Below are 15436 nucleotides of genomic sequence, written 5' to 3' on the forward strand. Positions count from 1 at the left end.
CCTTAAAGGAAAACTGCAATAAAATATCTGGTTTAAGAGAAAATTGTCAGAAGGATGAGTACTTACAAATGTCCTGTCATTTCTCTGTCCTGTTTTACTTTTTGGCAAATACACTTCTGCCCCCTACTATTTGCATGCACTATTCTCTCCATATTCTTAGCATATGAAATTGCCAGAAAGGAGACTTGCATTGATGTGGTGACTGTTAGTGCTTGTGCTGTGCCCCCTGCATTCCTGACAAGCATCATGGCCTAGAGCCCTAGACATTATGGAGAGGTCATGAATGAGGTTGACCCTCTGTCTCTAGTCATGTAACTTTATTGTGTTTCCAGAAGAGGACCCCGTACAAGATTGAATATGGCATGGTTGTCAGAGCTGAGGGAAGAAAAATCTTGAGCCATTGTGCGGAAACAGGACCCAAAACAGGGTCTTTTTTACTGATACAATGTAGCTATCAATTTATTGATACAATTTAGCTATATTTAAGAATGGAAACATAACAACTAACACATGAGAAGTATTTTGTTTCCAAACAATCTCTACTGTCTAAAACTTACCTAGTGCTTCTCTATAGAAGCCAATAAAAGTTCAGAGAAAAGTCCAATTTGTGGGGAGCGCACTTCGGGGGGGGGGTTCTGGGTATTGAAGGCTGGTGTGCTGCTCCTGGTGAAATCAGACCTGGGTGCCTGGTGTGTATCCTGGAAAAACAAAAAGAGAGAACAGGAGTGTCACAAGCTAGCGCAGTTTTTAAAGGGGCAACACAATATTCACTGATATGTACTCACATGTGGCGTGGTTTGAAGGAAGCTCAGCACTTTGTGACCTTGAGGAGTGGTTTCAGGTGGGTCATCCAGTGGCTGCGAGGGACTAAGCTTGGTACACCAGGTGGGGAAGAAGGATCTAGTACCAAATTGAAAGGGGAAAACCAAAAAATAGAGCAGACAATGTGTGTAACTTGATGTTGCAATGGAAGAGAAAAAGAAAAAAAATGTTTTTTGTCTTCCACCCGGCGGATCAAACTTAGTCCCTCGCAGCCACTGGATGACCCACCTGACACCATGCCACTCCTCATGGTCACAAAGTGCCACATGTGAGTGCATATCAGTGAATATTTGTGTTGCCCCTTTAAAAACTGTGCTAGGTTGTGGCGGTCAGGTTCTCTCTTTCTATGGAAGCCATAGCCTGCTATAGGTGATTTATGCTAAGGCGTGGCATTTCTCCTAAATCAGGTGACATTTCATGTGTCTATTGGGTGATCCATATGTATTCCAGAATCCTACTACAATATGGTGTGCTGGTGACATCTTTAACAAGTTTCAGTATTGGGTGATCCAGTCCCGTGAAAACCCTGCTCCTTTTTTTACTAAGCCCTTACTTTTTTCTGGGTTGTTGCAGCAGGTTCAAGACATTAACCCAGTTCGCTGTCTGAAAAGGTATGCCAGTTAACAGATATGCTACCTTGTTTATTGAATCATGTTATTAATAGGTTAAACAATTGGTAACCATAGCAATTGTTTTGGCTCTTTCAGCATTACTGACAGCAGATATGCCTGTGCATACAGTATAAAGCTAGCAATACACAGCTAGATAGGAGGACTGATTTCTCTCTTTTAGCCCACAAGTCTAAACAAGAGAAATTATTCTATTCCCCCCATCCATGCTAAACAATATCGAAAAAGGAATCTCTAGTGCCAGCTATTGTATTCATATAGTGGGCACCCAAACAGTGACTGCATCTGATTGGATGTACTTACAATTTTCCACAGGTCTCTTCCAGTTTTTTAACCAAATTTTGTTGCGCTGGGTGGTGCTCACAGGGCCACCTACAGCTCAAATTTGCCCAGTACAGCAAAAATCGAATGGGATTCTGGGCTGTGTATGGCCGGCTTAAGGATGCTCATAGATAAGCAGACATGGGAAAGTCCTGTCCATCTATCATAGATTTCAGACCTGCCAAAGTAGCTGCTTCTTTTCTTCCAACTCAAAGCAATGTTTGACTGTACTGTTTATAGTTATACTGGACATACACTGTTCAAATTATGTCTAACTCCTGCTGACTCGGGCAAAATTTGAGCTGTGTGAGGCCAAATGTTTTTGCCGAAAGTTGATTTTTTATTTGACTTATGTCAAAGAATATTGCCTACGTTGGTTTGGGATCACGGAGTGTGTTCTGGCACTATAAAAGCACCCTTCTCTCTATGGTGTTTTGTTGATGAAGCCAGGCCAAAAGCTGACAGCCTGAAGGTGACTTCAGTCAATTAGAAGCAGTAACTGTTTGGATATTCAGAATACAATAGCTCCACAAGGGTAATTCTCCCATCCACGTTAAACCATCCAGCATTTTACCAGTATATGTCCAGCTTTAAGATAAAGGAAATTGTCATCAAAAACGTGTTAACATTTCTATGACACTTGTGCTTTAATGTACTGTTTGCAAATAACTGTTTGTGCATAGGCATTCTAAGGAAAAAGGTTGGTTTGAATTATACGGTAGTAATGTCACAATAAGCTGATGATATTTGTCTGTGGAAGATTGCTTTCAGTCATTACTGCAAGAGGGATCGTAAGACTGAAAATGACCTATGTAGCTGTGGTGTATTAAACAAAGAATGAAAAAATATTGATACCCCTCTTATCATAGAAATGCCAGATCTCAATGAGAGGATTGTGACAACACTCAGTCCCCTCTCTGGATAGGAGATGTAAATGTTTACTGGATGAGCAGTTTAGACAGTACACTGTAACTATGAAGATGAAGGATGAGCTGTGCAATGTAAATATGACATTTGGCTCCCGCCATCGATGCCAGTAGACATTGGAATGGGCTGTCTGTTGACAGGTTTTGATAAGCTGTGGCAGAAGATTACATTAGCGAAAAAATGATGACACTTAGTGCATTATGGCCCCTGGAGATAACATTAATGTGCATTCCATAGAAGGACAGAAGGCACTTGGGATGTCCATAAGTAGATTTTATAATATAGTTTTCTTTTTTATCTGGCATAGGATCGTATTTATAACATTTTAAGTTGCATTTAAATGATGTTTAATGTTAGCTGATTTAATTCCAACATGCAAAACTTTATACACATTATTTATTTGATATAGAATGATGTTTAGTACACTCTGCCAGAATGAAAACAAAAAGCAGATCTGGTTTTTTAAACACATTGGCCCACACAGACCCTAGTTCTGTCACCCCCCCAAAGGAGCAATAATGTTTGTGTATGTACTGTAGACTGCTAATTCAGTCCATAAAGTCAAGTAAATTCTAAAGTAAAGGTAAAATAACAATTGCACTGTTTAAAGAGGCCCAAAAGCATCCCGAGAATCATTATTGCTTCTGGCAAATGTCAGAGTTTCAGGATTGCCAGTCCAGGCCTGGTAGTGTACTGTGTTTAGTGCAGAAATTGGAAGCTACCCTAAAGAAGATCTGCGACCACATAAGTGAGAAGCTTGATGGTGAGCCTCTAGTGTGCAGGTTAGATTGTAACATGTATTTTGACCGTTTAGGTAATCTAGTGCCCGGCTTGTAAGGCTAAATAAGACTTGACCTAGACATGGAAAAATATAAATACTACTGTCAGTTCTGATCAGCATGGACTCTGTGCACAGATTCCCTCCTGATTGAAGCAGTACGGAACGCATGTCACTGTGGCAAGTTTAAGGTTAAAACTGAACTTACCGGACCTATGTTGGTCTATGGGGAGTCTGATGTAAGTGGACATGTGTCTGTTCACATCAAACTACCCACAATCCATCACAATCAGGTCCGCCAAAACGGAACTCTGCTCCCCTTTGTTTTCTGGACCTGGATGGAGTCGGGGGGTAATCAGATATAAACAAACGCACATCTGCCGATAGACTAACATTGGGCTTACAGTCAGATCTCTCTTATATGTTCTCGATCAGCTTTCTGGCAGAGTGTACACATACAGTATTTGTTGCATACAAGAAAAGCAAATTGTATGGCCACCAACATCTATGGTCATTGATCAGTGGCAGGGAAGATCTACATAACTGGATTCAAACCCTGCTTTATAGCACCTCTTGGTAAAGGTCAACTATAAGGGTAGCCATGTGTGTTACAATCTGACTGTACAATCTGTGAACAAATTTCTTCGTTTACCAAACTATTAGGAAAAGCTAAACAAGCCATTTAATTTGTATATGTTGGAGCAGGTCCTTACATTACATAGTTTTTAGTAGAATCAAAAGGAGATTGTACAATTAGATGGTATTATCTATGGTCATCTTAAAGCAGATTAGTGCTATTATTAAAGTCCAACTCTAACTAAAGCATTTTATTTTGGATAGAGCAGAAAAGGATTACAGCCCCTGGCAGCTTTTCCCTTCCGCCTGTATCCCTATAGGGGAAATGTCCCCTCACTTCATGTTAACATAGTTAGTGATGGGAAGCATTTGAGCAAATAGAAAATACAAAAACCAAAAACACATGTGTAATAGATAGTGGAAGGATTGGGACTTCTGACCACTCCTGCTGTCTGTGGCTTGTTGTGCTGGTGACCCGCCCCCCATTTAGTGTCATAAGGGACCAGGGGGGTCACATAAATAAAAACCTAATTAAAACCTCACAGATTTTTTTAAGTCTATCCACTCCATCCAAAAGTATAAAAAGAGAAAATGGTTGCAATTGAAAGCATATGAGCTAAAAATTAAAAGCAAAAACAATTACTAGGATTATTAGTTCATTAAAAATCACAGAGCTCCAATGGGAAAAATCGAGCATGTGTCCTTATTCTATAAAACAGAGATAACAATACGCTTTTGCCACCTAGTGGTGATCACGTGAAGGATGAAATCTGTAGCTATCTGTATTTAAACTGCATGAAGACAAGTAAGTACTTGTCATAACTACAAGGTTAAATATGTGCAAAGAAGTTTTAACAAAATGTATTGAAGTACTCTTTAGTACACTCTTTAGAGGGTATACTTTGCAGGGGAATTTTCAGGGTAGTGAATGTGGTGAGAATTTATTTTGCAATGAATTTCCAATCACATGCAAGGGAGATTAAAAAAAAACACAGGATTTTTGCTTGCACATAATTGGACAATAGAAGTCAACAGAGCTTCACCTTATTCACTTATGGTAAAGGGAAATTCCCCTGCAAAGTGAACAGCTTATTTGCTGTTAGTAAATCAACCCCCAATGAGTTTGTGTTTCCTGACTTTAGGCACCGGACACACCAAATGTCATTACTGTATCCAAGGAGGGTGGTGGTACTTTCATGACAGTTGGTGAGACTGAAGTCTTTCCTCGAATTAGGGATGCACTGATACCAAGTACCGTACTCGGTACAAGTACATGTACAGATACTTTTCCATCTCCAAGACTAGACTAGAGAAACATTCAAAAGTTAGGAGGCAGCTGTCATTTTTAAGGAACATACGGAGCTCCTGGGATTTGTACATCTCTGTTTTATTGTATGATTTTGTTTTTATAAATATATAAAAGGGATGCACCGATACCATTTTTTCAAGTACAAGTACTGATACTTGTCCAAGTACTCACAGATACAAGTACTGATACAATTTTGTTTATTGTCATGTGACAGTTTTTCTGAAACAATACAGACTAATGATTTCAGGACAGTGGTGAAGCGCCAGAACCAGGTCCCAGCTGCAACCACATCAACCCTGGCAGTTCTCATGAAAATGCCAAGTATCTGCACTGGTATCTGAACTGGTATCTGGACATCCCTAGCTCGAATCCATAATGAAAAAATTGAGGATTGTTTTAGACATATTTTGATGTCTGTTCTCAGTCATTATTTTTACTTTTAAATGATTAAAATGACTGGTAAGTTCACTTTAAAGTAATCCTGACACAACCTGGATAATTCAAACTGAACTTTTGAAGACAAAAGGCATAAGCATAGATTACTTTTAGTAAAAAAAACAGCATATATAAATGATCAGTAGATGCAGAGTAACAGGGAAAGTTATCTTTTCTTTTTTTATTAGTTTCTTACACAAAATTTGGCTCCAAAATGTCATACTTGAGTGACTTAATGTCAATTAAACGACAGACACCTCTCAGTATAGCCTTTCCATTATCCCCTTTCATTTACCTAATATTTTCCCCAGAACACTTCATGACGTGCACTGGGAGAACTGAAGTTTGAATGTAGTAACTGTGGGGCAACACCGCAGAGGTCTTACTTAGGCCTCATTCACACGAGAAAAGGCCGGCATGTAGAGCTCCGTGCACGGCCGCATCGGGCAGCTCCCGGGAAGGACAGGTGTTGCGTGTGATTAGTACGCAGCCCCTGTCCTGCTCTATGGGAGTACGTGGCTGTACGCCACCCTGCACGTACATACGGGTGTCCGTACTCGTTCACTGACAGGAAGGATCCGCATCCGTACGGACCTGCACTTGGGGTGAGCTTATGGCCTCATACTCCCATAGAGAAGGACAGGGGCTGTGTACTAATCACACGCAGTACCTGTCCTTCCCGGGTGCCCGGTACCCGATACGGCCGTGCACACAGCATGGAGCTGTACGTGCCGGCTTTTTCTCGTGTGAATGAGGCCTAAGACAAATGATAAATCTAGTTGCTAATGTATTATGTATATATAGGTTTTTTTTACAGTAAAATAACATTTTATTAATGCAAATTTTGTTTCTGCAGGTCTTCCTGAGGCCGATGTGACTTGGTTCAGAGATAAAAGCAGATTACACCACGTTCCCCACCATAGTGATGCATCTTTGTTCCTGGCAAATATAACGTATCCTGATCAGGGACTGTATATGTGCAAAGCAACTAACATACACGGGGAGGTATCAGAATCAACCCTGCTTCAAGTTATAGGTATATATACTTTTATTAATAAAGTAGATTGTATGTGCTATTTTTCCAGCAAACTGCCTAGTACCTAAAGCTGAAATGTAGTGTAACCATACAGTTTCCCAACTTCCCCTCCTTGCCGATCAACATGCAATTGACATTTTTCAATCAAATAATTTCGTTTTTCAAGAAATACTTTTTTTTTAGATTTGGTAATGTCATCACTGGGTTTGTCTGCTGCTCTTTGCTCTGAGTTTGTTGGAAGAGGCCAGCAGGCTCCTGTAAACATCACCACATTCTGCATCAGGTCTTTTCAAAAGAATTATAGGATCCTTTTAGGTGTGCCTACTTCTCCCTGCTGGCCACTGGGTGTTACAGATGTTAGCTGTGCAGTCTGGTGATTGTTTGACTGGTTACACGCACCTCTAAGGGGGTGCCAGGGATATGTTCTTTAACGTAGAGCTTAGGAACAAAATTATTGATGGCAGAGAAAGCTCATAGCTGTGAGAAGGCCGAAACAACAGTATGGATCAGGGGAGAAGTAACTGATGAATGATGGGAGTCATTCAGAGGGGAAATTAAGGAGAGCTCAAGATAGCTGCAGCTTCAAAGCTATCGCACTTTCTAAAATCTTTAACATAGGGACAATGTTTTATGTATCCATTTTTTTAATAAATCCTAAAGAGCAGTCAATATGTGCTAATTTAAGTACCTTATAGCTTACTAATCACACGCAGCACCTGTCCTTCCCGGGAGCTGCCCGATACGGCTGTGCACGCAGCATGGAGCTGTACATGCCGGCCGATTCCAGTGTGAATGAGCCCTACATGTCCCCGGGTACATAAAATAAAACATTTTTGTTTCTTAATACTCACCTGATCCCTGGATCCACCAACAAGTGCAGCCTCTCATCTCCCCCGCTGTCAGAAGCTGCATACAGAGTCTGATGCTATTCTGCATTGCTGTATAATGGTATTGCTGGGATTTGTAGTCCTCTATTGCTGATGCTATTCTGCATTGCTGTATATTAGTATTGCTGGGATTTGTAGTCCTCTATTGCTGATGCTATTCTGCATTGCTGTATAATGGTATTGCTGGGATTTGTAGTCCTCAATTGAATGGAGCAGGCTTCCCGGGTAATCAGGAAGCCGGCAGCGGGTAATGACATGCCAACCGGCTTCCTGATTGCCCGGGAAGCCGGCTGCATGTTGTTTGTCCGGCTTAATTGTGGTTGGCCGGGAAACTGTCTTAAATAAAATATTAACCATTCTGTAAGTAAAACGTAATTTTCTGGCAGTGCCCCTCCCGAGAATAGACTCTGGATCCGCCCCTGGTCCAGATATACACTCACCAGAAGGAGTGGGCAGCTCTCTGTTGCTCTTTGACAACACTTCTTTCTCCCCTCGGCCTCCTGATCATGGGGGCGAGAGGAGAAGAAGCAATATGGTAAGCTGCTATAGCTTCCTGTATCGCTCCCTGCACAGTGACAGTGTACCAGTTGTGTGCTGTCACTGTGCAGTATGCACCTAATAAACAGAGGCTCCTGAGGGAAAACTTTGGGTTTTCAATCCTTCCTTATTCTATCCAAAAAAAGAAAATGGCTTTAGACATGCTTTAATATTACTAAATATATCAGATTTTACAATAAGGATTTATTCACATCAATGCCATTACCAAAGTTAATTTAGACTCCTAATAATGTTTCCGATTGGAGCGGTACAAAGCTCAGCATTGGTGTTGCATACAGCACTTTGGGTATACTTTACATAGGGTGCAGTAATCACCACCTTCTAGAACCCCTTATTATCAAATTGAGATGACAGATCTTTTTGACCCACACTTTCAGAGCACACCTGTGAGTTGGCTTTAGATGTGTTATTACATAAAAGACTGCCATATTTAGCTTGGCAGCCAAAGCAAAATCGAATTGCTAAAATTATGGTTAAAAAATGATCATAAGATTTTGCTATTATTATCCAATGATTGTATGACTGTGTATTGTCATTTTATATTTCATTGTATGATTTTGTAAAAAATTCTTGCAGAACCAGCTTTGGACCTGTTTGGAGTTGAGCGACTATTGATGCTTTTTGCTGAACTTGGTCCTGGATTACCTTCTGTGCTCACATCTTTTGTTGGCAACAGCTTAATGGTGAACACAGGTGAAACGGCATTGATTGGTAAGTTCCTATAATACAAGGCTGGGAAAAGGGGGGCAGGAGGGGCATCTGTGTTATCATAAGGGGGAACTGCATGCCCCCTCCCTATTGCCAGGGCTGAGTGTTCTAGCACCAAGCACTACTCGATTATGCATGCATTGGAGTCACAAGGAGGCATTTGTGATCAGTGCTTCCCTTGATGCAGACCAGCAGGAGACCTGCCATCAGTACTGAAAGCCGCCAGGGAGTCCCGTACTTCCTCTATCCACATGACCCATCAGATGACCGAGTAGAGAAAAGCATTTCCTTTCCCAGTGGTGCCTGTACTAATAGCAGGTCTGAAGTAAGTGAGGGAAGGGAGGTGGAATATATGCTGTATTCAGCCCCCATTGTGCCCACCAGCCCCCTGACAGCCTCCAGCTAGCTGTTGATCCTCTAACCTCCAACAGTTTTCTCAACATTCCAGATTGCCTCTAAACTCCCTGAGAGCCCACAACCTACAGTGATCCCCTACATCCCGCAGTACTGCCCAGCTTCACACAGTACCCCCAACCTCCCACAGTGCCCCAGCCAGCTGCAGAGCCTTTAGTTCCCCTTAGTGCCCGCAAACCTTCAGTTGCCCCAGGACCCTTATCCCCCACAGGGCCACCAAGCCTGCTGCAGAGTCCCCTAGCTTCCTTCAGAACCCCCAAACTCCCAAAACAACACCCTGCCCCATGCAGGGCCTTCCAGCCCCATGCAGAGCCCTTAGTGCACTTCAAAGCCCCCTTTGAGATTTTAGTGATTGGGTTTACATTTACCTTAAACAGTGTATTAGTATATTAAGTTCCAGCAATCTCAAACACCATAATATAAACAAGGTAATCACCAATGATTTAAAAAGGCCCTTTTTTATTTTCTTAAATATCAACAAAATTGTAATACAAGTGGACAGTATCCTCAATGAGTAATTATTTCAGAAGCTTAGCATGCAGCGAAATGGCAAGGAGTTCAGGTAATCATTCACAAGTAACACATATGTATTGCTTGTGTGCAATAAATAAGAATCTGCAAATTTTTATTTCTTATAAAATGCTTCTGCTATTTGCTTTTTATGCCAAGCTTGGACCTGTCTGCGTGAAATACACGGCTAAATCTCACGTGAGACTTCACAGTTAAAGTTTATCTGTAGCCTATTGTGTTTTTGCTCTATTATTATTTTTTCAAGAGGCTGACATCTGTGTCAGTTTCTCATGCCTTTGCAGCATGCAACTTCAGATCAGCAGGATTTCATATCAGCTTGCACCTCTTTTTTGTAGAACATGCCAGTGGGACACTCCTTAAAGTTTGTTATTGTAGAAAAAGTTCCATACATCATAGCGAGATTCTAATTTCTCCAACGTTTCCCTTGTGAATTCTATTGGAGATGTATCGCTGTGCTAGGATAAATCTCATGCTTACTGTAAGTAGGACTTGAGTTAAAATTGCAGGGGACAGAGTAGCATCCTTGCATCTTGGCCATGTAACAGATGCTCAATAGTTACAAGCAATTTTTCTGGTTGTGAGCATTACTTCTGAATTTCAGGCCACCTCTAAACTCCTTGGGGGGGATTATTAACACCTACAGCTGCTGCTCAGGCTACCAGGCAGAGGAAGTTTTTAGAGTACCATACATGCAACTATGTTACCATCATGAAATCATCACTGTGGGATCCCAGTGCTCATGGAACCTGCTTAAGTGGGCAGATATCTTCCTAACAGTAATTCGCAAGGATATATTTTCCCATCTATTGCCACCTAGTGTCTGCAGTGACACTCAGCAGGAACCACTGGCTTGTATGGATACTGAAGATTCTAGTAATATCTCCTTTGTCTAGGATGTACCAGTTAGAATTGGGCATATCCTATTTCTTTGGGCTCAGATTGTCCTTTCAAAGAGAATTAGTGTCCTTACAGGATTCTAATTTCTATGCTGAAGCACATGATAGATAATCACTGTATGCAAAATCATAAACCATAAGGTTATAGGTTTAGCTTGATGTGTTTTTAAACATAACTTTTATATGCGCCTTGTATTACAAATATTTCATACGCGACAGGATTGCCTTGGGGACAAATGTGTCTTTACTGCAGTCAGTCATTCTCTTGCCACTGGTATGTGAGTGACCTAAGCTTGAAAAAACCTTACTTGAGAATTAATTAGAAATGATTTTTATAATATCCTATTGTCATATCTTGTAAGTCTTTACCATATTCATGTTATAACATACTCATGTACTTGATCCTAAAATTTCCAGTATCTTGTGAACTCCATGGTGGCAATAATAATGAATTGTGAACTCCATAGGACAATAATTAGAACCTCCAGCTGCTGCCCAAACAAATGCTTTGTCATAGCATGAACACATTTAAAAAATAGTCTTTATACCATATTATATTTATGTATTTTATCATAAAATTTCCAAAATAAACTGCAAGTATTTTGTAAAAATAGTTTAGAGGTTTAGAAACTGTTCTAAACCTCAGTACTGTTCAGTAATGCTGGAAATAACCTACTCCCTACTGAAGGGCTAGATAATTGTTTTCTGTATGGTTTTTGAAGTGGTGGATTAGGAAAATAGGCTTCTGTTTAAAGTCTAGTTCAGTTTCAATATTTATGCTGGAAGGTCTGTAGCCCCAACAATGCATCCATTTGCCTGTACAAATCGCCCTTTTCATTTAACAGAACCAAATCCAAGGAAGAAATATGTACACTTCAATGTTTTTCGTCACACTAAAATCCATTGTCAGTGAAATAAAAGTCCATGCAGGTAGAGGTCGGTGCCTACATAAACCTGCTAATACCATCTGTTTCATTCTGACAGTACCGCAGCCCATATCATATCATATCGATGGGTCAACAGAAATGTGTAAGAGGTTGGAGGGAGAGGGCAAACTACTACCAGGCAGTGATGGAGCTTTGCTTGTTCAGCACACACTGGCATTAAGGCACAAGGAGAGTGGGGGAGAGGGGTGAAGCAACTTCAAAGTGATTCTTCTTTACAGTTTCTTGTAATAAATATCTTAAAAAAAGACAATGTGGAAAAAATATGATAAGATATATAGACCACAGACCATGAAAGTAGAGCTCCAGTTTTGTTTACAAGAAACCACCACCTTTCCCCAGACTAGTAAAGATTTTAGTACACTTTATTGGTTCTTTTGTTCTGGTATAGACAAAAATGTTTGCTTAATGAAAAACAGGTTGTTTTGTGCTAGAGGGGCACCTGATTCTCCTAGTTACCCTCTTGATAAATCCCACTCACACTTTTAAAAGAATAGATGGGAACCTTTTTTACTGCTGTTATACAGCTGGTAGGAAATATGACACGAAAATGGCACAGAAACACAAGGAGATAAGTATGCTTGACCATGTATTTATGTCACCGTTGTGATTTGTAGTCCCCTAAAAGTAAACATTAAAAAAGTAACTATTTAGAATTTTACAACCAGTAGCAATTATCAGCATTGACTTCTTGCAGAGTTCCAGTCCTGTACCTAGTCTTTAAAGTGTGTCTAAACATAAGAACAAAGGTGTAATATATTGCAGCTTACCAGTTCTCAGATGTGGTGGCTGCATTCCTTTTCTTTATTTTTCTTTATTTCACCTTCATTTTCCTTTGATGATCCTGACAGTAATAACATTCTTGTAGGATGATAATACTTACCATACTCTATCTCTAAAGGGAGCAGCATTCTGATCCCAGGACAGGTCTACAGAACACCTTCAACTTTCCTATTTTTCATAACATAGGGTGGAGGTGTCTTGTAGTCCACCCAGATAGCTCTGAACAGTGTAATTGATAAGTACAGCAGAGAGCACCAGAAATTATTTAGCAGCTCACGAGATTTTTTACACTTGTTAAACAGATATAACAAAAAGGTTTTAATGGTATAATTTACAGATCAAAAGGGAGCAAATAAGATAAGTTTAATATTACTGTTTACATACACTTTTAACTAATTGCACACATTCATGAGGGTTCATGCACACGTAAGCCCTTACATAAAACGTGCATAGGTGCATTCTACTTAGATATGTGCGATTTGCTTCGTTCCGAATCAAAATTCAGATGGATTTTCTGATATTCAGAGATTCGGACACATCCAAAAACTAAACTGAATCGGACATGTGACTTTTGTGGCCAATCAGATGTTTTTTTGGTTTAATGCATTCGAATGTGTCTGAAGACAAATTTTCGTTACGGCATGGGAGCCATATACAGTATATACATATAATACTAAAGCTAAGGCTCCTAGACCTGAATGGCGTTCGGGATCCGAATTTCCAAAGTGCATTTGGGTCTGGGAGCCTCAGCTTTAGTAATATATGTATATGGCTCCCAGACCCGAATGGCATTCAGGATCCGAATTGCATTCGGGAGCTCCTGATTTGGGGATGCTGTCATTTGGGGATGCTGATCTGTCATTGCCATTACGATTGGGCGGAGCCAGCCGTGAGATCACGGCTGTGTCCACCCAGCTGTCATTTGCGGGGATAACGGCCAGCCTTCAAGCTGCAGCATATGCCTGCATCTCGGCTGAGCCGCTTGGCCGCCTTCGGCTACTGTACGGGCTATAGTGAAAAGCAATAGCTGCATTCGAACTGAAGGGCTCTGGTGGCCGAAGAGAGCGGAAGGATCAGCCAAAGCTACAGCTGGATCATTCAGATGTTTAGTGAATAACCCCCCTAGAAATATACCAACTTGATAGTAGGTGTGTGAATTTCATATGTCTTGTGGTAAAGAGTAGAGTTTTGGATTCACTTTCATTCTAACATTGCAGTAGTAAGCATTATTGTGTATCTGCTGTAGATATGATTTTCATATGTGAATGGTTCATTTGTTTTTTAATTATACATTTAAACCAAATAAAATGTGTTTTTCTTAATTGCTAAGAACTGCTTTGGACCTTCAGTGCAGGTACATTAGCAGCTTACTTGTAAACCAATTGCATATACATTTATTGGCAAATTTATCTCTGACTGGCATTCACCTTTAACGAATTGTGCAGTTTAGTATAACTGTTCAGAGACACAATGATGTCATGATATCATGTCATAGGCAGCGACATGCCAATAAAAATCAGACCCAACTTATTCCATGCATAGGTGCCAAGTAGCTTCAAGGTACTCCTCTAGGAAAAATGCAATATCCAGTAGATTAGTTCACAGTTAGAACCATAAATCTCAGCACATCAACAGGTTGAAATGAAGAGCTGAAGTAAATGTTGAGAGGCAGCCAAAATGTACAGAGATCTATAATAAAGTACAAAGATAGAGATGCGTTCCTTGGTGCAATAAATACTAATATAAAGTAAGTGGAACAAAGATGTTATGCATACAGTGGAGAAATTAATGGATCTCAGCCCTGTCTATAAATGCCTGTGATATATACAAATAGACTTGTGCTACAATAGAGTCAGTATCACAGACTGACTGAACAGTAGGCTTTATGGGAGTTTATATCCCAATTAGTTTAAGTCAGGGACCAACTCTTTGTGGGAAAACCTCTAATTTAGAGAACAGGTCATAATGTAAAGGATATGCTGTAGTATCCCATCTGCCTTATTTCTAGAACTGCTTCTCATCCAGAATTTCCAAGCAGTGACATTTATTATGTTTTCAAAATTTGAAATAACTAATCCCAAAAGCAAAAAAGTATTATATTGTAGCTTACCAATTCCTAAATGTGTTTTCTTTTTTTAGGCTTTTCCCCTTTATTGTCACCTGGTGATCCAGCCAGTAAATCTGTTATATTCCAACTTCTTTTAACAGACCAAGCTGTGCAGGAAAAGGGGTGCTTACAATGGTTAGCTTTTATTCCAAAAGGAAAAAAAACAGTTGAGGTAACTGCTTAGAAAGCATTAGCTGGAGTTTGGATTTAATTAGTTAGCGAAGTCCATCTAAATATGCTAGTCCATCTAGTCCATTGTCATTGCTACTGTCAAAGGGTGGCTTTGTTGTCCCTCCACAGAATGGAGCTACCCAACAGGTTGTGTGTTACTGGTCAGATCACCAGGTGAAAAAAAGAAAGCTAATGTAGCATCATTTAAGACTTGTTAAGCTGCGATAAATTACATTTTTTTGGGGGTTTAGATATGCTTTAAGAGTTGTGCGCTCATTCTCTCATTTATATAATTATTTATTTGTGTTCAAATAAAGTATCTATTGTTTTTCCCTTCCTTCTACCCTCATTTTTCAGTTTTCAATGCAGTATCACAGATCTTGTTCAGAACAATCCACCCTTAAAAGCGACTTGTGTTGTAGTAATAAGATTTTTTTTCTTGTCTGCACATAGCACTAGTTACACAAGTCTAGAGCTGCAGCTAACGATTATTTTCAAAATCGATTAGTTAGCCGATTATTAAGTTCGATTAATCGGTTAATCGGATAAACAATAACAAAAATTAAAAATGGCTCCAGTGATGGGACTACTAGTTTGTATTGAG

At 40.1% G+C, this 15436-nt stretch overlaps 1 protein-coding gene across 1 annotated transcript in view; it reads left to right on the forward strand.

The window, feature by feature from the left end:
• The window catches only part of ADAMTSL1 (ADAMTS like 1), a gene marked incomplete at its 5' end in the record, with an annotated part of 230910 nt that overhangs the window by 179892 nt on the left and 35582 nt on the right, over positions 1-15436 (forward strand). Inside the window, 2 exons of the mRNA XM_018556868.1 lie at positions 6654-6833; positions 8861-8989. Of these exons, the coding sequence (XP_018412370.1) occupies positions 6654-6833; positions 8861-8989 (309 nt within the window). The remainder of the gene's footprint in view (positions 1-6653; positions 6834-8860; positions 8990-15436) is intronic.

The sequence above is a fragment of the Nanorana parkeri genome, unplaced genomic scaffold, assembly GCF_000935625.1.
Source record: "Nanorana parkeri isolate BGI_ZX_2015 unplaced genomic scaffold, ASM93562v1 scaffold256, whole genome shotgun sequence".
Classification (NCBI taxonomy): Eukaryota; Metazoa; Chordata; class Amphibia; order Anura; family Dicroglossidae; genus Nanorana; species Nanorana parkeri.